General features: G+C 47.5%; 1 protein-coding gene and 1 long non-coding RNA gene across 7 annotated transcripts in view; both read left to right on the top strand.

Moving 5' to 3' along the window:
- The window catches only part of LOC310922704 (E3 ubiquitin-protein ligase NEDD4-like), an 86,917-nt gene extending 69,771 nt beyond the window's left edge, over positions 1-17,146 (top strand). For 3 of the 6 annotated variants that reach the window (XM_083883445.1, XM_083883444.1, XM_083883443.1), the window contains 16 exons: positions 16-213; positions 617-694; positions 2,049-2,103; positions 6,044-6,102; positions 7,449-7,514; positions 7,985-8,214; positions 8,845-8,966; positions 9,729-9,799; positions 9,903-9,998; positions 11,033-11,106; positions 12,100-12,160; positions 12,465-12,524; positions 13,013-13,120; positions 13,402-13,498; positions 13,798-13,870; positions 14,824-17,146. In XM_083883445.1, the coding sequence (XP_083739571.1) occupies positions 16-213; positions 617-694; positions 2,049-2,103; positions 6,044-6,102; positions 7,449-7,514; positions 7,985-8,214; positions 8,845-8,966; positions 9,729-9,799; positions 9,903-9,998; positions 11,033-11,106; positions 12,100-12,160; positions 12,465-12,524; positions 13,013-13,120; positions 13,402-13,498; positions 13,798-13,870; positions 14,824-14,926 (1,551 nt within the window). In that variant the 3' untranslated portion in view covers positions 14,927-17,146. The remainder of the gene's footprint in view (positions 1-15; positions 214-616; positions 695-2,048; positions 2,104-6,043; positions 6,103-7,448; positions 7,515-7,984; positions 8,215-8,844; positions 8,967-9,728; positions 9,800-9,902; positions 9,999-11,032; positions 11,107-12,099; positions 12,161-12,464; positions 12,525-13,012; positions 13,121-13,401; positions 13,499-13,797; positions 13,871-14,823) is intronic. The other 3 variants (XM_083883447.1, XM_083883446.1, XM_083883448.1) reach the window with 2 other exon arrangements.
- A 431-nt stretch (positions 17,147-17,577) lies between these two features.
- On the top strand, positions 17,578-20,206 carry LOC310922717. Its single transcript, XR_014592477.1, has 3 exons — positions 17,578-17,651; positions 19,281-19,421; positions 19,859-20,206. It is a non-coding gene; the product is annotated as an uncharacterized lncRNA (long non-coding RNA).
- The last annotated feature ends 1,658 nt before the right edge of the window (positions 20,207-21,864 follow it).

The raw sequence follows: 21,864 nt of genomic DNA, 5'->3' as shown, positions 1-21,864 counted from the left end.
TTTCCTGCTCCGCAGGGCATGAAGGACTCTCCGGTGCGCAGGGCGGTGAAGGACACCCTCTCCAACCCTCAGTCCCCGCAGCCGTCCCCCTACAACTCCCCCAAGCCCCAGCACAAGGGGGCCCAGAGCTTCCTGCCCCCGGGCTGGGAGATGCGCATCGCCCCCAACGGCCGCCCCTTCTTCATCGACCACAACACCAAGACCACCACCTGGGTAAGGGCTCTGCGGCCGGGCCACGGGGCCCTGGGCACATCTCTGTCTTCCTGTGTGTGCCCCTCTTCAGCAGGGCACTCGTCCTGGTGTTTTTAAGAGCCACAAGTGTGCGTGTGGATGTAAAAGCCCTTGTGGAGTGCAGGCATCCTAAGGACAGGCCTGTGGCTTTTGAACCATATCCCTGGACATAGCACACCTTTAATGGAGTCGGGTCTTACATCACCCTAACTCACTCAGCATTGGAAAATTCGTTGCGCTGTAGGAATCCTAGTAAGGCATGTTTTGTCTTATTCTCCAGAAATAAAAGAATGATGTATTGTAGGAGGATTTCTAGATAAGTCTTGCTTGACTTTGTAGATCTGCCTTGATCTGTTGGATTCACAGTTACATACCTATGTTCCAGGAGGATCCACGGCTGAAGTTTCCAGTGCATTTGAGATCCAAAGCGTCTCTGAACCCCAATGACTTGGGCCCTCTTCCTGTAAGTGATGCTGTGCCTGTGTTCTGACCTCCACCCGCTGTGCCAGGGTTCAGCTCTGTTCTGGGCACAGGCTGCTGGAGCCCTCCTTGGAGGCTCTGGAGCCCTGCTGTGTGCTGGGGCTTGCCAGGCCCTCCAGAGCCAGCCCAGGAGGCTCTAACTGATGGCCTTTTTCTGTGCTGCTGAGGGGCTGAGCTCTGCACACACTTACCTGGGCAGTATCTCTTTTAGATAATTATTTACTGCTTAGGGAAAACAGAGCAGATTGTGCCAAGCAAGCTCTATCAGTGCACCAGCATTTAGAAATCAGAATAAATTTTGATTTTTCAATGAAACTTCTATATTTTGCAGAGCAAATAATCCATTTAATGGCAGAAGTTTTGCCATACTTGTCATCAAAGTATAATGAGGATTTAAAGACATGTCAAATGCAGAGCTTTGCTTTGTTTTTAAAATACTCCCAGACCTTAAAGGCAGAGAATAATGTATGAAAGCTGACACATTCCTGGTAACAGCAGCAGGGAATGCTCTTTGGCTTTAGAAACAGCTGTGCTTTTGCAGTTGACAAGGTACATGGGGTGTGGGTTAACCTTGGAGGCACTGAAGGGCCAATTACAATTTGTTCTGGTAACTGCAAGGAGTGGAACATGCAGTGAAACCAGGGTAGCCTGACTTGTCACTAGCAACAGATCGTTAGTAACAGATTTCACCTCAGTTAAACCTCCTGGTTTGGAGTGAGGTTGGGATGACTACAGAATTGAACACGAGTTTCTCCAGCAAGACTGAAGTGAAATAATTTCTCCTCTGTATTTTCTGGCAGCCCAGGCTGGCCAGCATTGCCTGTCCCTACAGCCTGCCATCCGCTCTCCTTTCTGCACTGCAGGCGCTTGGGACATGAGAAAAGGGAACAGATGAAAGGGAAAGCACTGAGGACTAGGTTAGGACATTCTTGTCCCACTGTACAGGGAGCCTGGGTTACACATTTACAGTAAGTAACCCACATGGCTTTCAGAAGTAGGAGCAGAAGCTTTAAACCAAGCCACGATGGACCATCTGTTCTCCGTGATTGTGTGCTCATAGCAGGAAATGGGTGGGAATCCTGAGGCAAGAGGTTTCCACTTCCAAGCTTTAAAAAAATATTCCCTGCACAGGATGCAGTCACCTGTATAAGATCTAGGTCTGAGTCTGCCTGGATTTCTGGCCTTGCCATTATGCATCTGGTCACCTGGGGTTTCCTACTCATGAACATCTTTGAGACAAGTCCAGGGGGTATGGACAGTGCACTGCTTCAGGCTGTGTGAGGCTGATACCATTTCACTTACTCTCTCTTTTCTTTGTTTTTATTTCCCATTTCCAGCCTGGCTGGGAGGAAAGAATACACCTGGATGGAAGAACGTTTTATATAGACCATAGTAAGTAAGCACTCAGGTACTAGAGCAAATAGACAAAGGGAGGTACTGAGTATTGAAGTGAAAGCTTTGTGATTTTACTCTTCATTTAGGAAGCCAGGTGTTGATATGTGGAGACATTGATACCAGAGACTTAGTGCCCTCCTACGGTACTGTACATTCACTGGAAGCTTGCTTTAATTGGCTCATCAAGCTTTGTCCCTCTCTGACTTGTGAAGCATTAACATTTCCTCTCTGTGGTTTCTTTTGTTCTTGTTGATATTTTGGATTTGTTGTTGTTGTTGTTGATGATCCCATGGCTTATTTGCACTTAATAAATTAAAATACACACTAGGAATAGAAAATAAGATGAGAAAAGATCCTGTAGCCACAGCTCCACATATAGGCAGTGGAGCAATTAGCACTGAGAAGTACTTTCCTCTGCTTTCAGGTCTGTGGCAGTGCTGATTCTGATCTTATTTCCTATTTAGAGCATGTGAAACTGCACCAGCCCATTAATATTCTCCAGTTCTGTTAGTGGAGTTTTAGTGTAAGTGATGTTTCATTGTAGATGTCTTCCTAGAGCATCTCAGAACTGCTGTGTGAGTTTTGTTGGTGTTTGGAAACAAAGCAGCCCAAAAAAGCTGGGCTGGGTCTTCTTGCTTTTTTTTTCTTTTGGTTGGTTTTTTTTTTGGTTGTTTTTTTCCAAGATTTTAAGACTTAAAATGGGACATTTCTTCACAGCCATAGCTAACTCCCATAACCATCAGAGGAGGGTGCACAGAGAGTTAAAATTAAACTTACCCAAGTTTGGCAGATTTAGGTTTGTCCCTCAGTATCACTGACTCCCACGCTCATCCACAGAGATGACAGTATTAAGTCATTATTAAGACTGCCTTTAAAGTAACACCAATTTTGAAATGGTATGAATGCTTTTAACTAAACATTAGAAATAATACACTTGTCAAGCACCTGATGAACCTCTTCCAAAGTTCAGTACAGTTATTATCCTTTATCCCTTCTGTAATTGTTTTTCCCAACAGAGGTCTGGAAATGTAACTATGGCCAATGATTCTAAACTGCCTCCACTAAGGAGTCACAGGATAAAACTGTCCCATTAAAACATTTGTGTAACTGCTGAGCCTCCCAATCTCTCTTAAAACTCTTTAATTTTTCAGTCTCCTAAAGCTATTTGAGCATGAGTTAGTCCCTAAAATGGAATGTTAAAGTCATACATTAATTAGACTTCCTCAAAGAATTTGTAACTGTTAGGAAACAAAATTTATGTGCATCTGAATTCTCCCTCTAGTCTCTTTTGATCTGAGTAGATTTAGCTGCTTATGTAGCATTTTTCACAAAAGTTGAGGGAAGGTTTTGGTGATGCTGCCTGTTCCAGCAAATGCCCCTTTGATATCCCAGCCTGGCACCCGAGCACTGCTGTGGTGGCTGGGCTGAGGGCCTGGAGGGCTGGGGGCTGTGCCACTGCCAGGACACAAAACCAGCAGGACAAGTCTGGCAGAGTCAGCTGCTGGCCATGTCCTGCTTCCCTTCCACATCTTGTAACTCTGCTGCAGAGTTCTCCAATGCTGCTTGTCCTATTTTTGTAATGTTTTTCTCATCCTCGGGAGAAACTGCAGAAGTCCCCTGCAGCCAGCACAGCCCCTCTGCTGTTACACAGGGACCAGAACTCTGAGTACTGATGCAGCACACGGGTGCCAGTGGTACCAGAGGCTGTGTGTGACACTGAACCCCTTTCCCTGCCTCTCTGGGCCCTCAGCTGCCCCAGGCACTTCTCCTTCCATGGACACAGAGGTGTTTCCTGTTCCCTGCAGGACACACACAGTGCTGCCATTCCTGGCAGCCTCCCAGGCACGTGCTGCCTACCTGTTGGAAGGGAGCAGAAGGGGAAACAACATTCTGCAACCATTTTCTGAACAGTTACCAGTGATTCATGGACAAGGGGGATGGATACAAAGTCTGTCCACATCCACCAGCACAGGGTGATATTCACAATATGCATCAGTGATTTACACAAGGAATTAGGGGAAGCACTCCTTAGTTCAGCAGAGCAGGGCAGGAGGGGGAGAGGAATGGGATGAGGAGTCAGAGTGACTCTGGCCAATGGCCATTGCAGTGTGCAGGAAGAGGCTGTGTAAGGAGAATTGCAAAGTGTTTCTCAGAATGGGAATAATGAGTAGAATTTGGTTGAAAAAGGCATGAAAAATACCAGCACCTGGTCATGAGTTCTCTCACCCTGTGGTGTACAGTTGACAGGAGTGCCTAAATCCAACCTGGGGTAACCTTTCTGATGCCATCAGCATTGGGAATGTCTGGCTGTGAGAGTTCTGTATCTGGCAGGGGGTCCCAAACTTCAGGGGAATAGTGGGCCCCTTGGAAAGGCAGGGAGAAGAGGAGATCCTCTAAGGCCTGAGAGCCTGGTTTATGACAGAGAATTGTATTGGTGGGAAGACTCAAAGTTTTAAATTTTTTGAAAATGTTGAGACTTGAAAATGTTCTTCAAAAAGAATGAGTTTGTTACCCACTTGGGATAAGACGAAGAATCCTGAGCTGCAGTTCCAGGTGGAGAGGTTCATGCCAGACCCTTGTAGCCCTGGAACACCATTTTTAGTATGAAGTCCCTGTAAGACTCTGAAAAGGAACTTTGACTTAGATTTGTTGGTGTCATTGCACGCTCTGAAGTCCAGAGAGCAAAGAGCTGGCACACTGTCGGTCATTTCCAGTTGTGTTACCTCTGATTTCACAGAAAACTAGCACTGTGAATTGTGGCTGCTGGTGTCAAGAAGGTGACCAGAGAACTTTGTAGAAAGGAATTCCAGTGTAAGGGTTGAAAATGGAAAGGGCTGGGCTGTGTGTCCTGCCTTGGCAGCAGCTCTGCTCCATGCATCTCTGGGGTCCCTGGGGCTCAGGCTGGCAGCCCTCCAGCATTCCCATAAATGATAAATAGCTTGAATGTGTGAAGAGAAATTAAATAGTATTTTACTATTAAATTAACTAATAGATCAAATGTCTTGAAATGTGCTTGCAATCCTTTAGAATTTTCTCCAGTTAACATTTGCTGAATGGCGTCTTTCAGATCCAGTCCCTCTTAAACCAGCTTGGGATGCTCAAAACTTACAGGGCTTTTCCAGTTCCAGAAACATGGAAAATGCAATCTTGATTCCTGATACCCAGTTCCTATCCCAGAGCAGTGTCTGTAACAAAGAGAGGGATGGCAGGCCATGGGTGTCCAACACCTCTCCATTGCAGGTGGCACCTGGGATGGGCTTTGGAGCATTGTCTTATTGTTGCAACACCATTGTTTTGTTGTGATTCTGTCGTGTTCAGAATCTTGGGAGGAGCAGCTGTCTGGAAGCAGGGAAGGGGAGTCCCACCATGGTCCTGTAGAACCTTTCCTGTCACCTCCTGGTGCTCTTCAAAGCTGTAGATGGAAAGAACTGGGCTGTGTTGTGCCACTGCCAGTATCTCCGTTGGCCATAACTGGGTGATTCTCTTGCACCAAAACAGGACAGTTCTGCCTCCCTTTACTTCCTCATCAAATCAGAGTCTAGGAAAAATGTGATTCCCTCCAAATTTAGATGTATGATACTTCAGCTGTCTGTGTGAGATTTCCAAACGGTAACCTAGGGTGTCACTGCCAAAAGTTTTGGGTTCCTTTACCTGTCAGGCCATGTATCTCCAATCCCAGCCCACGTTCAAATGAACATGTTCACTCGCTCCTGCAGACGTTGCCATTAAAGCAGTGCAAATTCCCTGGGTTCTGGGGTAGTTCTGTGTTTTTGAGTGAATGTTTTCAACTAAACAGTGTGTTGGGACTGGGGAGGGTGGGGGACACAAGCCTTTGCTAACCCTGACAGAACTGAGCAGTGCTAGGGAGAAAAGACCAACAGAAATTCACACTGTGGTACCAGAGAAGCCATGGGATAATTTCTTTTGTTATTTGCAGATAATAAAATTACCCAGTGGGAAGACCCCAGGCTGCAGAACCCAGCCATCACAGGCCCAGTAAGTACTGCTGTGGGATCTTCATTAAATGCTCTGACTCGGGTCCAGCTGGAGCAGCAGCAGGCCCTGCCTGCTCCCCAGATCAAGGATGGGCAGCCTGGGAAGCAGGAGCTCTGCTGGTCCACATCCTAAATCAGAAGAAGCTGGGAATGTCACACCAAGTTCTGGCAGCCTCCCAGATTGTTCAGGGTTTGGGGGTGCCTATGGAGAGGTGCTGCTATTTACCCGTTAACTGGGTCATTACTGACAGGAGGATTTTACTGAGCTGACACATCGTTCTATTTATTTTGGGATCTCTGGACAATAAAACGCTGTTTACACTTGGGAGGAAGGGAGGTGGGCCTATGTGGATTCAAAATATGACAAAAAAGGCAAAAAATGGGTCAGTCAGTTTAAGAGACATAAAACCTCCTGCAGGTAAACAGAAGTTTCAGAATATCAGCCTTAGAAAAAAAAAACCACAGCATTTTACTTCAGTATCAAATTTTAAAAACATCAAAGAGTGATTCTTTGACTTTTTATGCTGGTTTTTATGCTGAGTTATGCCTGTTTATGCCATTTTATGATATTCTGAGTGACCAGACTTTCAATCCCAAGATGTTGTCTGGTGCTAAGAGTACATTTTTGTTCTGGATAAATCCTTGGGACTGACCTTTAAGAGTTTCAGGACACAGCAGATGAGCCTGCTGCGTGGTGTAATTCCAGTTGCTTAATATTAATATAATATCAATAATGTAATATATAATGTAATAATATTAATAATAGTCACTTGTTTGGCCATAGTTGCTTTTGGAAGGATTTACCAGTTTATCAGGCATTTAAAACTGGAGATCCTCACACACAGCACTGTGCAAATTGCTAATAGGGCTCTCCCCAGAAATGCTGAGTGTAAATGAGAGAGACTGTTAAGAAAGTTTGTTGGAAAGAAATTAAATGATCATGGTCCCCTTGAGTGACTGACAGTGGTTTGTTTGTTGGTTTTTAAGGGAAAGCAGGAGCTAATCCATTTCACAGAAGCACTAAGGATGCATCTGAATGCTTTCAATCACAATATTTCTGGTGCCATGACAAACAGAATTACTTAAATTGCCTTTCATGTTGTGTTTAAATAAAGGAAACACATAGAGTGATTATTTAATGGCTGTAGTAAAGTCCTATTATCTTTCAGAGTAAAATGATGTTATTTGTGGGATTTTTCAGTCTTCCTGGCTGCTGTCCTTCCTGGGTGGGTTGAGGGGAGCCCATAGCACAGTGTGTGGGTGGCAGGGTTGTCAATTCCTTTTCAATATGTGGGTATCAGAGTGCTGAGTGGCTGGAATGACCCGTGCTCCCTCTGCTCCCAACAGGCAGTGCCGTACTCCAGGGAGTTCAAGCAGAAATACGACTATTTCCGCAAGAAGTTAAAGAAACCTGTGAGTAGAACCAGCACGGGGGGGCTGCAGGACACACCTGCCAGGTCACTCCATTGTGCTGCTCCTCAAGGGCTCAAGGAGGAACCAAAAACACGAAGCAAAGTTTGAATTTGATGGGTTTCTCAACAAAAACCTTTTCTAAGTCTTTAAGACTCATATTTTTCTAGATAAATGCAAATGCCCTTAAAGTAGAGCACAGTCAATCTTTCTCCTTTTTCGGTTTGTTTGTTTGATACTTTTTTGGTTGTTTTCATCAAATATTTACCACAGAAGTCTGCAGCACTGTTCTGGAACTGGCCCAGTTCCCCCCATGCTCTCAACCTGTGGACTGAGAGAGCACTGGGAAATAAAAACATGGGGAACTGGAACATCAGGTGTCTGATCTATCACTGGGCTGTTACCAGTCAGTAATTTGCCCAAAGACTTATTTCTTGAGGCTAACAAGGATAATCTGATCTTCTTTGACACAGGCTGACATACCCAACAGATTTGAGATGAAATTACACAGAAATAACATTTTTGAGGAATCCTACAGAAGAATCATGTCTGTGAAGAGACCTGATGTATTAAAAGCCAGACTCTGGATTGAATTTGAGTCAGAAAAAGGACTTGACTATGGAGGTGTGGCCAGAGAATGGTTTTTTCTCTTGTCCAAGGAGATGTTTAACCCTTACTATGGTCTCTTTGAATACTCAGCAACGTAAGTGTCCATTAAATATTTGTATTCTCAAGGGATATATATTGCATTTTGCATAAGAGACACAGTTGCTCTGGGCAGAAGTAGCTCCTCCTTCCCAGGGTGCCCTGGGCAGCCCCACTGCCCTGTTCCTGCTGCCCTTCAGAGGGCCTCTGGAATCGTCCTTGAGAACCCAGAAAACATTTCCATTGCTCAGACAACATCCAGGGCAGCAAAAGTGCTGTTTCCTGAGGCCAGTAATGGTGAAGGGACCAGTGTCACAGAAAAGCCTTTCCTCTGCTGCCCAGAGTTGCAGCGCTGCTGTAGAGCGAGCTCAGAATGCAGCTGCTCGTTCACACTGCAGGAGTTCCTCAGCAGTGGCCTCCCAAAACTTTAAACTGCCCTTTAAAATCTTGGAGCAATTCCTTAGTGCAAGGGAGAGAGGGCATCTCCTGCTCACAGTGGGTTTGGTTTGCTGCCCTGTCAGCCCTCAGTGGCTCTGTGGTGGGGCAGCCTGGAAAGGACTTGGACACAGCCGCACAAGGCTGTTGAAGGGAGATGCCCCTAAGCACAAGTTATTTATTAACATATCTGAGTGTCTGCTTATTTAAAGACTTGGTCCTTTAGCTATTTTTTTTTCTTTCCCCAAAAAAGGGACAACTACACACTTCAGATTAATCCTAATTCAGGTCTCTGTAACGAAGACCATCTGTCGTACTTCACGTTCATTGGCCGGGTGGCCGGCCTGGCCGTGTACCACGGGAAGCTGCTGGACGGTGAGTCCTGCTCCTGCTCTGCTGCTGCCTCTGGCCTGGGGGGAATGAAATGCACCTCCTTGAGAGCCCCAGGGTCTGGGGACAGTCTGGGTCTGGCACTCTTGAGACTTGAATGGTGATTCATAAAGTTACAGTGTCTTACTCAATCAGCGGGTTTCATACAAAGCTTTGCTCTTTCCTCCACTCAAGTTAAAACTCCAGAACCAGCATGAGCACTGTCCCTAGAGGAAAAGCATGGAATTTGTATCAGTCATTTCCATGCAAACCTGCAGCCAAATAAGGGGGGTCAACTGCAGCATATTTTGATATGTAAAATTATTGCTGAATGATTTAATAGCAATTTCTGCTGCATTTTGAAATCTCAACCAGGCAGACATTACTGACCAGATTTTCCTGAGTCCTGTTGCAGCAGAGGAAGCAGAAGAGTCCTGAGCAGAGGAAGCTCACCAGCCTGGTTTTTAGGCAACTCCTTGGAGAGAGGAGTAGTGATTTTAAATGGAATAGAGTGTCCTGAGCTCAATTCCCCAGCTTTGGGGTGTCTCTGCCATTAATGTTAGAGTGGTCAGTGGAGTATGGTAGTTAGTGGATAATTGATGAAACTGAAAAATGGGACTTTCTGTGCCTAAATAAACATGAGCTGCTCTGATGGTGTTGCAGCTGCAGGACTGTTACAGTCAGGAGGTAGCAGGAGATGCCGGGGTGGTGCCTCTCTGGAATGTGCAGGGGCAGAGCAGGGCAGGTAACACTCTCTCTCTCTCACAGGCTTCTTCATCAGACCTTTCTACAAGATGATGCTGGGGAAGCCCATAACGCTGAAGGACATGGAGTCAGTGGTAAGATTCCATTTACCCCATGCCAGTGCTCACAGGCCGGTGGGTTTCTAGAACTTTGCACTAATTGCCCATTTTCAAACTGCCTAATTGTGATCTGCCCTAGGATAGTGAATACTACAACTCTCTAAAGTGGATCCTGGAAAACGACCCTACAGAGCTGGATCTCATGTTTTGCATAGATGAGGAAAACTTTGGACAGGTATGTAAAGGTTATTTACATCTTAGGACTGGCTATTGCCAACAAGGACCTCAGTACTGAGCAGAGTCTCGTGGTGGTGAATGCACTGGTCAGCTCCACCTCGGTGTGTTCCAGCTGGGACTGGGGGTGCCACATTCCTGTCAGGGAGCCACAACATCTCTGGGACAAGCTGGATATGCCACTGGGTAAAATACTTGCAACAAAGAGGAATAAAGGTGTCCCACAGTCCAGCTGGGACATGCTCTGAGCCCACGGACTGTTTGGGTTTCTGAGGTTTAAGGTGTTCTCAGAGGAGAGTGGCAGAATGAAGCCAGGGAGGTCCTCTCTGTAGTGCCTGTCACAGAGGCAGCAGGTTTAAAAGGGTCACAGTCTGTGGGTAACTTTCTCCATTACAAATGAGAATGTTCTAGACATTAAATTAAAATTATTTGCTTAGAGACTTTTATGATCTTTTTTAGCATCTTCCCTTTGTTTACTTCTGAGACCTAGATCCTGGCTCCAGGTACAACTGGACCTGGGGACTATAGAGCCTTTTATAAAAACTGACATCAACATTTCAAACCATGTACTCAATGTCTTGTCAAAAAGACATTCTGATCCACTTTCCAGCACTTACTGCCTTTTTCCTGAAGCAACATAAGGTTATGGATTACATGGAGAACTAGGGAGAGTATTGAAGCCACAGAATAGAGAAGTTCTGTAATACACTTGTTGGCTTTGGGCAGTTTCAATATGTGATTTATCTTATTTTATTATAAATAATAACTATCATAATTTTGTAAATTTAAAGTATATATTTCATTGTTATATTTTATATTAATATATGAAATTATTATTAGAAATAATAATTTAAATAAAATTATTAGTAAATACCCATCTTCTCTCCGCCAGTTTTCCCTTCTGTCAGCACAAGTTTGTTCAAAAGTGTAAATCAATTTACTAATGATTTCCTGATACTGTTTGTAAAATGCTGCTCAGGGAGAGTGGGACAAAGATGTCCTCAAATAACAGGTTTTTGGTTTTCTGAAATACAGACATATCAAGTGGACCTGAAGCCCAATGGGTCCGAAATCATGGTAACAAATGAAAACAAGCGGGAATACATTGAGTAAGTATCATTATGGAATGCACCTGGGGATATGAAAGAGCAGTTGTACTTACAGCTGACCCTGCTGCAATTCCTGTAGTTTGTACTGCACAAGAGCATCAGGGATTGTTGGAAAAAAAAAAAATCTTATTGTTAACATTGGTTATATCCAGCCAAATATAAGAACAAAGAGTAAAGTAAATGACATGCTTTGTTCTCCTGAAATTCCCCCCCATGGAAATGTGCTTCTCCAACACCTGGCTCAAGTTCAGATGAGCCAGAAGGTGCTCTCCAGCCTGGCCCTCATCCCATTGTCCTCCTCTGTCAGTCACAGACCAGAGCCAGGATTCCAGTGCCAGCGTTCCTGCCAAAAATTGGCCAAATCTGAAATTAGATTTAATTTTCAGCTTTCTCAGTTTTTCCACCTACCAGGATGTAAAATGCTAAATTCACTTACACCTGCTGGCATTTTAAAAATCAGGGCCTTCTCCAAGGTGAAAGGCATTAAAATTGCTACATTCATGCAAATTGGGAATTCATTTCCAGTGCCTTGACCTCATTTTTTCCATGCCTGGAATTGATTTTTTATGCCTCCACCTGTGAAGTGTTTGTGCTGTGGGTGGCTGGTACTGAAAGCAAGGTGTCCCTTTGATGCTGCAGTTTATTTCTTTATTCATAGGCGAGGTGCTGTGTCCTGACAGCTCTCCTCAGAGCTTGCAGACTTTGCTGGGAATTTTTAATTACTCAGTGCTCTGGAAGAATAAAATGTCTGCTCATGTAGATACCTACAGGAGTGAAAATATTCCCACTGTGATTTGGTCATAGTCACCAGGGTTTTTTGGTTTGTTTCTTCAGAATTCCATCAGTCACCAGCCAATAAATTGGAACAACTGGTGAAAGCTGCTTAGTTGCCTGAACTTGCTGAAGTTGTAAATGACAAACTCAAAGCATTTGGGGTTGCTGAGACCTGCTAATGAGATTGTTTATCTGATGGGGTTTTGTTTCTTTCTGCAGCCTGGTCATCCAGTGGCGGTTTGTCAACAGAGTGCAGAAGCAAATGAATGCCTTTCTGGAGGTGAGGCTCTTCAGCTCCTTTCTTCCACAAAAATAGGGATTTTTTTTTTTTCTAATGCAGATTTCTTACCCACTGGTGTCTGTGTAAAGGGAGCAAGGAGCTTAGCACAGAATGCAAATAGAATACTTATGTTTTATGATTTTACAGTTTTATCTTGTGTAAGAACATATAATCTTTCCCTTGTGAGAATAAGGTCATTCTCTTTCAAGGTTAATTATTTGAGCTTGAAGTAATTTGGTCATTGATATTTTTAATTAGGATTTATATGGGATGAGAGTTTTAACTCTGCTCTTCTTCTTTTTAGGGGTTCACAGAACTGCTTCCTATTGATCTGATTAAAATTTTTGATGAAAATGAACTGGAGGTGAGTCAATTTGGTGCCCCAAGCTGACAGTTCTCTGACAGATGTGCCATGTTCTGGGCTCTTCAGTCATCCAGCCCTCTCCCTAAGGGAATGTGCAGACACAGCTGCCTTGCTCAGAGTTGGAAATTAGATGTTTCTTCCTAATTAATAGATCTATTAATGACATGCAAAGAACTGCACTTACTCAGGGAAGGTGGTTGGGGGTGTGCCTCTGAAAGCCTGGAAGTAGCTTTAGTGGATCAATGCCATCCTGCCTCTGCCAGTCACATTTGAGGCAAACACATGGAAGTTCTGTCACATTATGGCAGTGTGCAGCCATTCTCCAGTAACTGGAATACTCTGGGAAGAAGCTCAGACTCCCCCCTGTGTGTGCATAAATGACTGAAGGTCAGAGCCCTTCAGGTCAGAAGGGGCAGTGACACCTTGTTACCCTGTGAGTGCAGGGAGACACACACTCCTTAACATCCCATCCTTCTGCTTCCCTGCAGTTACTGATGTGTGGCCTTGGTGATGTGGATGTCAATGACTGGAGACAACACACCATCTACAAAAATGGTTACTGCCCAAATCATCCTGTTATCCAGTGGTTCTGGAAGGTAAGACTGGGCACCACCTCTGGTCCTGTAAGTGAAAGTTACTGCCCTTTTTTGCAGTCATTTTTCCTCACGAAAACTGCTAATAATGGGGGGGGTGTTGTGCTGGAGGCAGGACTTGCTTCCACCTCACTCAGGTGAGGGCAGGTGTAGCTCCTGCCAGAGCAGCCCAGAGCTGGGACCTGGAGAGGAGACAACCCGTTCTGTCCTCCTGAGGGGTTGGCTGGTGATTGCTGCTGGCTTTGGGCCAGGGCAGAAGGCTGATGGTGTCCATTTGCCCACAGGCTGTTCTGCTGATGGATGCTGAGAAACGGATCCGGCTCCTGCAGTTTGTGACCGGGACGTCACGTGTGCCTATGAACGGATTTGCTGAACTTTATGGTGAGCTGCTGGTGGCATGATGGGAGCCCAGCCAAACTCTGAGCCCCACGTGGCACTGAGTTTTAAGTGCTGATGTCTGAGCTCACTTTCTTGGCATTTCTTCTCACTTCTTCTGTACAAGCTCAGAAACCAGCTCACTGGGCTTGGAAAGAAAGAACCACATTCGTGTTGCTTTAATGTACTTGTTACAGGTGACAAATCCAGCCCACAACTGATGCCAACATTTCATGATAAAAATTATGTTTAGGCAGTCTCTATACTGTCTGGCAATTTGTGTTTCATACTGTTTTCATTTTCAGGTTCAAATGGTCCTCAGCTGTTTACAATAGAGCAGTGGGGAAGTCCTGATAAGCTGCCCCGAGCTCACACCTGGTAAGTCACCAAAGCAAAAATTCCAGAGCTGCTCCTGCCATAGGGGACACACTGCTGACCATGGTCAGCTCTGCATCAAACAGCATTTGATCCTGTGGGTCCCCAGTGCCTTCACAAACTGAGAAACTGAAGGATATTATTTTACTTCCCACATCCTAGTAAGGATGTAATGAACTACAGCAAGTCAGACATCAGACATAGAAACAGCCATAGAAAGCCCACAAGTAATTGGAGAATTCAAACAAATGTAAGGTTATAAGATAATTTAACCCTGCTTTATAGATTTTGCAAACATTGAAAGCATTTAGTACAAATTTGTCTTGCTCTGTTACATTTCAGGAATGTAGGTTTTTAAAGAAAAATTGTTCTGAATGGGAAAACTATTTTATAGGCTATCAGTACAGACTGGGGATCTTTCCATAAAACTAATCACTCTATAGAATAATGAGCTTTAATAAAAAAAACAAACCTGAAAACAAAAGCACAAACAACAATACTGCCCTGAACACACTCCAAAGTCAACCCATCCTCTTTGGGTTCCAATTCTCTGCTAACTTTTACCTGTGGAAGATTTTCTCCTGGATGTTTAATGTTTTTTCCACCCAAAGAGCAAAGAATCTGTCCTCTAAATCTAGAATATCTTTGCTGAACCTCAAGAAATCAGTCTTTTAACAAAGACTGTGTTCCATCATCTAACTACTGTGAGGGGCTTTCTGTTGGCTTTTTTCCTCTCCTGAGTGATTCTTACCAAATTCCTGCTTCCAGCTTTGCAAGGGAAGGCAGCACAGTTACTGGAGAGCTCACCTTGGGCAGGTATGAGGAATGCAGGGAACTCTGTGGACCACAAGCTGCATTTTTAATCAAGACCCCTAATTATTTAATCTCCTCTTAAAGTTCTTTCAAACTCTGTTTTTCCATGGATTATGAAGTGACTCTTTCCTTGTCCCTCCCAGCTTTAACCGCCTAGACTTACCTCTGTATGAATCTTTCGAGGACCTGCGGGAGAAGCTCCTCATGGCCGTGGAGAATGCCCAAGGGTTTGAAGGGGTGGATTAACTTTGCAGCACACGTTCCCTCTCCAAGCACGTTCTGCTGGCTTTGGCACCTGCCCGAGGGACTCGGAGGGACTGTGGCACAGCAGCTGCCCAGTGCTGGCTCTGCAGCAAACCCCGGGCGCGCGGGGGCCGAGCCCCGAGGCCGGGACTGTCACCGGGGGTGGCCTTGCTGATGTTCCCGCAGCAGTTGCGAACTGATCACATTTCAGCAGGACTTACTCTATTTATGTTGTGCCTCTGTAGGCAAAGCCCTTAATAAATATTTTACACAATTTCTAATGACAATGAATGGAATTAATAATTTTACAGGTATAGTATTACAACTCATGTTTACTTCCTAATTGATTTAGACATTTTCAGATTTTATTTCATTACAATTAAATATCATATACTTGGAAAAATGAGCATTTTTCTTAATTTCATACCAGACTTATTTTTCAAAGTACATTGAGCCTTGTGTTCCTAAATCATTAGGAGAGTAGGAGAAAGCTCTGTTGGAAGCTTTCTCTCCACGGGCTGTCTCTCCAAAGCAACTCTCTTCATGAAGCACATCACTGTTGTTCTGTATCCAGAAGTAAGGGCTGGATGTTGCATTTTTGTATAAGTACTAGAAGAGTGTCAAGGCACAGCAGAGCCCTGACACAGCATGTCTAGATCTCTGTTGTACCGAAACGGCCTCGTTACTGCCGAGCTGTACATGTGCTACAAAGCATCTGGGCTGGGGTTGGCATTATGCCTTTTAGGAGAACATGCTGAACCCTGTCATTCTTTCTGTACAGTGATTCGTTTTCCATCCTTTCCTCATTCCTGTTTGCAGTGGAGGCGTTCCGAATGAAATCTGGCACTCTGGGACACAGCTCTGTTCTGGCTCCTGTTTGTGTGCACTTGCTAATGAACCTAATTCACACTGGGGTTGTTCATTTCTAACGGCACCGACTCTGAAGGCACTTTCTGTACCATGGGGAAGGTAGACTGGCTTGAGCATAAACATTAATGGGATTTTACTCCTTCCCACTGCACATGTCCTCCTGGTGCAAGATCTGTCCATGGTGAATTTGGCTGCTGCTGTGTAAGAGAAAACCCAACCAGCTCTAGACCTGAGCCTGCAGACATGTTCCTCAGCAATTGTTTCTGTGATTTCTTTTTTACTTACAAAGATTTATTTAATATACACTGCTATCTAATCCATTTTGTTACCTATGACATGTTGCATGCCTAATCTATAATGTCTGAGTTGCATCTGTTTTGTGGCGGATTAAAGGTGACGGATTTGTGCTTGCCCCAGTGCAGTGACATGGTGACAGCACTGCTGGTTCCACTGACCTGCAGCTCTGCCCCAGCCTGTTCCCCAGCATCCAAACAAGGTGACACCTCACTGCCAACAGTTTTTGAGCCCCAGCCTTACCTGTGTGTCCAGCCACACTGCGGAGCTTAGGGTACAGCATCACCCAGCTGGGAAGAAGCTTCACTGCCAGTTATGGTCCCAGTCCTGAGGAAGATTGGGGTAGTACCTGAATGCAGTTCAGGATTCCTTCTCTGTTAAATACGCTTCCTGACATTCCTGCCTGACCTTTTCCATCTGAGGAGCAAGCTGGGACACAAGACAGGGGCTGGCATCAGAGTAGACAGGAATGCTGGACTGACTGCTTGGCTCTGGGGATAAAATCAATAAATTCTGGTCATCCCACTGACCTGTACATTGAGCACAGCTGATTCTAACATGGAATTCTCTGAGAGAAGTGTCATACTCCAAAATTTGTTTTGTCTTCTGGAGGATTTGTGGTGAAGTCTGATGCATACATCAGAACGGGGACTGCTGGGCCTGTTTGGCTGTGAAGCCACAGTGCCGTGTCAGGCAGAGGAAGGCTGGCAGCAGCTGAGGCAAGTTATGTTTAACAATCCACCATTCCTCCTGGTGTGCTCTGTCTTTTCCCTCTCTTAAAACAGGTTCACTAATACCTACCTCAAAGCCTTCTCAGGCCCCTAGAATTACACAGTGCCATCTCACTGGAAGTTTTTGTTGGTCGGATTCTTTTTCTTTCTTCCTAAAGTTAAATCTAGACTGGTTGGCTTAGCAGCTTCTGAGAGCTGCTCTTCAGCCCCACAAGCCAAGCCCACAGTCCCCCCAAAAGCATGACTGGTGATTGCAGCATGGAGACAAGGATCACTCCATTAACTACAATTACTGAGGAAATTAGCTGCTGTGAAATAAAAATGTAAATGAAATAATAAAAAAATCAAGCTGTGAAATAGTTCCACAGCTTTATTTTTCCCAAGGAGTTTTTAATTTACAGCAGAAACCATCCCCTGCCCTCAGACCCCATCCCCATTATTTTGGGGGTTTCTCCATGAGTGTTCTCTGCTGGCGCTGGACTAAAAATTTCCCGAGCTCTGGTGGGACCGGTGGGATTTGGGGGGTCGGGACAGGGCTCGGAGTCCCAGGAGGCAGAGCCCGGGTGGTAACGGGGGCGGTAACTGGGGATGGGACACCGGGGATGGGACACCTGGGTTGGGGACACACCGGGGATGGCACAGCGGGGATGGCACACACCGGGGGGCGGTACACCGGGGGGCGGTACTGAAGCCGGGGCTTCAGGGGCGGGCCCCGGGCCCAGCACAGGTGCGCGGGGCGGGGCCGAGGTGATTTAATCCCCGGAAATGGCTCGGATGCCATTTGCTCCCTCTGAGCATGGTGAGAGCAGGAGTTCATTGTCCCGGCTCCCCTGGTGAGCCGCGGGGGCTTCGGCTTCCCCATCTCTACCCCTCCTTCCTTCTCCCGGTGTTTCCCTTCTTTCTCCTCCCTTCTCCCCCCGCTTAAACTCCATCCTCTCCCGCCCAAACCCTTCCTTCCTTCTCCCCGTCTTCCTCTTGTCTCTGCCCCTTTCTACCCCGTCCCTCTTCCCCCCACCCCCCAAACCTGACGACCTCCCATTCCTTCCTCTCCTGTCCCTGCCCTTCTACCCCCTTTGTTCCCCCTCTCGCCCTCCTCTGTCCACCGTCCTTCTCCCCCCACCCGGCCTTTCCCTTCCCCTCCCCAAGCCCTCGGCACCTCGCCCCCCGCCTCTGCCCCTCCTCATCCCCTGCCCCTCCTCATCCCCTGCCATCTCCCCCCTTCCCTCCCCGCCCTCCTCTCCTTTTTCCTGGGGCCGGGAAAAAGAAAAAGCCCCGAGGGCCGGAGCCCGGCGCACCTCGCAGGAGTCGCCACACGGGGGCGCACCCGCCGGGCCGGTATCCCCAGAGCCCTGCGGTGTCCCCGGCTGTCCCCACATCCCTGCGGTGTCCCCGGGTCGGGGGTGTCCCCACATCCCTGCGGTGTCCCGGGGGTCGGGGCTGTCCCCAGAGCCCTGCGGTGTCCCCGGGGGTCGGGGCTGTCCCCAGAGCCCTGCGGTGTCCCCGGGTCGGGGGTGTCCCCACATCCCTGCGGTGTCCCGGGGGTCGGGGCTGTCCCCAGAGCCCTGCGGTGTCCCGGGGGTCGGGGCTGTCCCCACATCCCTGCGGTGTCCCGGGGGTCGGGGGTGTCCCCAGAGCCCTGCGGTGTCCCCGGGTGGGGCTGTCCCCGGGTCGGGGCTGTCCCCTCCTCAGAAGGGGATCCTGGCGTGGGGGGGGTTAGGAAGGGTCCCGTCCTTCCCAGGGCTCCTGCGGGGGATGGACCCCCTTGATAGTGATTTTCCTTGGAGCTCTCAGGATGAGGAGGAGGTGGTGGTGTTCATGCCCACTGGGAAAGCACAGAGCAGGATTAGGCGTGTGGCTGCCGTGTCTTTTTCCTGCTCTCTGCCTGTTCCAGGGATGCCCGGAGTGCTTTGACTCCAGGCAGGATGGAGATGTGTGTGAGAGCTTCCCGTGCAGCTGGGTCAGCACTGGGCGTCCCATGGGATCCCCGAGGCTGGAAAAGCCCTTTGTGATGCTGAAATGACCCCAAGACAAACCTTCCCAAGCTGGAAGCAAAGCGAGCGGCAGGGAGGGAATTCCAAGAGCGTGGTGGGAAAGGATGTCTCAACCTTTCTCTGTCAGGCTTTGGAGGAGCTTCTTTGGGATTTCTTGTGCTGTGCCATCCCAGGTGTCCCTTCCTTTGTGCAAATGTCCAGTAGTAAAGGACCGAATAACTGACAAGTCGGGTCTGGGATGAAAATGGTTCTGTTGAAATTAAACAAAGAATGCAAAATGAAAAAATGAGCATCCTTTGAATGTCTGAAATAGCTAGGAATAAAAATGCTGTAAAAGGGCAGTTTTATATTTGAATTGGTGTCACCCCTCATGGATAAAAGCCCACAGTTAGCAATCAGAGCAGAAGTGTGAAAGCCAGAATGCTTTGACATCTGCAACAGACTTAATTTTCTTTCTCTCCTCTCTTTCAGGACAGGAAAGTTCACTAAATTTCTCCCATCTTTCCCAAAAGCTTTGGTGTTTAAGCAACCAAAGCCAAGAGGCTTCAGCACTGGGACTCGTGCAGGGGCTGATCTGGCACCAGAGCTGTTGACCCTTGGAGCCATTTAAAGGTATGATCCTGGAACATTTTGGAGGCTGCTTCCAGAATTCCCTTTGTAGCTGGACCTCCCTCCAAGTGCATCAGCCCAGGTGAGGGTTCTGACCTCCCCACACTTTTGCTCACCTCGGTACAGACTGGGGCGGGTTTTCCAGGGGAGCGGAGACCACTGAGGAGATCACTGATGCTCTGGAAATCAGGGGCCGGTTTTTGCCCAGCCGGGATGAGCTTTGGGGGAGGGCGGGAGGTGCTGCCCTCCTGTGGGCTCAGCCCGGTACTGCAGCCCCGGCGGCGGCGGGGCCCCGCGGAGCGATCGCGCAGCAGAGAACGCAGAGAACGCCCCGAAACCTGCCCGGCCCCACGGGCAGCGGGTGGGCTCAGGCACAGGGCACGGGGCTCCTCTTGCCTCTCCGCTGGGGTTAACTCCCCGGGAAATGGCATTTCCAACAGCCCGGGCCGACCTGTGGCTGCTGGAACAGCGTAGGGGTGAAGAGGCAATGCCAGGGTTCCTTTGGGATGAGGAGCCGTGGAGTTCAGGGATGCAAAGTCTGAGGAATTGGGTTCACCTGGGGCTTTCCCGGTCTGCGGGTCCCGCCGGCGCCGGGAGCGCCGCAGTGCCGCCCTCCTGTGGACCGCGCCCGGTACTGCAGCCCCGGCGCCTGAGGCCTGTAAATTCACATTTGGGGTGATCTCTGTGACTAAAATCAAGTCACGGCCCCACAGGCTGATGATTTCTTCTCATTCCTGTCCCCAGCCTGTTGCTAACGAGAGGCATCTGCTCTGGTTTCAGGCTGTCCGTGCTGGAGCACCCTGGTCCCTTCAGTGCCCAGTGCCGGAGACAGAGAGAGCCCTGCCCAAAGGGACCTTTCCCACCTTGCCAGGAATGTGAGGCAGCCCCGGGAGCAGCTTGGAGGTGAGAACTGGGGCTGTGTTTGAGACTGATCCAGGTCAGGTCAGTGTTCACCTGGGGGCAGGGGGAGCTGGACCCACAGGCTGAGTTCAAGCAGGATCAGGGTGACAGAGGCTGCATTTTGTGCACTCTGGGAGTTTCTATCTGCCCAGATTTCCTGCTGGGATGTGGCAGGGCAGGGAGCAGCTGCACTTCCTGTGGGCATTGCTGGCCTTAGTCTCTCTGTTGTGCCATCAGACCGTGGGAATTTGCTGCTGCCACTGTCACCCGACCAGGGGCTGCATCCTCCTGGCAGCCCTTGCCAGCCCCACACACGAGCTCCAGTGGTGCCTCTGTGCCGTGTTGGGAGTCCTTGCTGGGAATGTGCCTCATCTCTGGGAGTATCCTTTTGTTCCTGGGCAGCTGGACAGAGCCTTTGGGCCTGTCAGCTTCAGAGTTTGATGGCAAAAGTCACTGAAAAGAACAATGACAAAGAGATTTGTCAGAACGGTGCTGTCAGAACCCATTTGACAGTCTGTGCTTTGTGTTGGAGGTTGTTGTGCATTTACATTGCAGGGAGTGAATGTCCCCTTCCCAATTCAGCCCAGAAGGTCCCAAAGGCTCTTACAGGAATATTTATCCTTTACTTCCCTTTGTGATAATTTAATCTCCACCCTGCCATGAGCCATTCCTTGATTTCTCCTGGAGAAAACCTCACTGCAGAGGCAGTTCTGCAAAGGAGCCCAGGGCTGTGTCTGTCTGTGCTGCTGCAGCCTGGCAACAGCCATGTGGAACAGACTGGGCAAAGGGGATCACATGCAGCAAAATCCCTTCATGGAAGAGGTTTTCTCCTGTGCACACCAGGTACAGGCTAGGAAGTGAATTTTGGAAGTCAGCTGATTTCCCCCAGAAAGCCTCACCCCCATCTGCATGAATGGCATGACCCGTGCCCACTGCTCAGGATTCACCCAATCAAAATAAAGAGCAAAGGTTGGTTGGGCTTTAAGAACTTGAAATAACTTTGAAGCAAAATAAATCACTTTTTCTTCTGGTTTTTTGTTTGGTTTGGGGTTTTTTTGGTTTGGGTTTGGTGGTGTGTGTTTTTTTTTTTTTTTTTTTTTTTTTTTTTTTTTTTTTTTTTTTTTCTTTCAGGTGCTGGACTTGCTTCTGTGGATGTGCACTGAGCTCTCACTGCAGGGGACTGTCAGGTCTGAATGGCTGTGAGTCCATGTGCTTCTTACTGGGGAAGCAGAGATGATTTCAGAATAATTAGAAAATTTAGAAAAATAGAGCTAAAAATCTCACCTCTGTCCTCCCCTAAGGACATCTCCAGGACATCATCCCAGTTTTTCCCAGCTAGGAGCTGCAAGGAATTCAGGCAGGGGAAATGACATCAGGGAACAGCTTTGTAAATTCAAAGGCAGAAGATCTACCAGCAAACGGCAGGAAAGGGGAAAGGTTTTGGAAAACATTTCTGCAGTCTAATTAATAATTATTTCTGCTTCCCCAGGAGAAGAACATGAACTCACAGCCATTCACACCTGACAGTCTCCTGCAGCGAGAGCTC

Source organism: Zosterops lateralis, assembly GCF_965231275.1.
Source record: "Zosterops lateralis genome assembly, chromosome: Z".
Lineage (NCBI taxonomy): Eukaryota > Metazoa > Chordata > Aves > Passeriformes > Zosteropidae > Zosterops > Zosterops lateralis.
The sequence above is the reverse complement of the archived record's forward strand: the minus strand, read 5'-3'. Positions and strand labels throughout refer to the sequence as shown.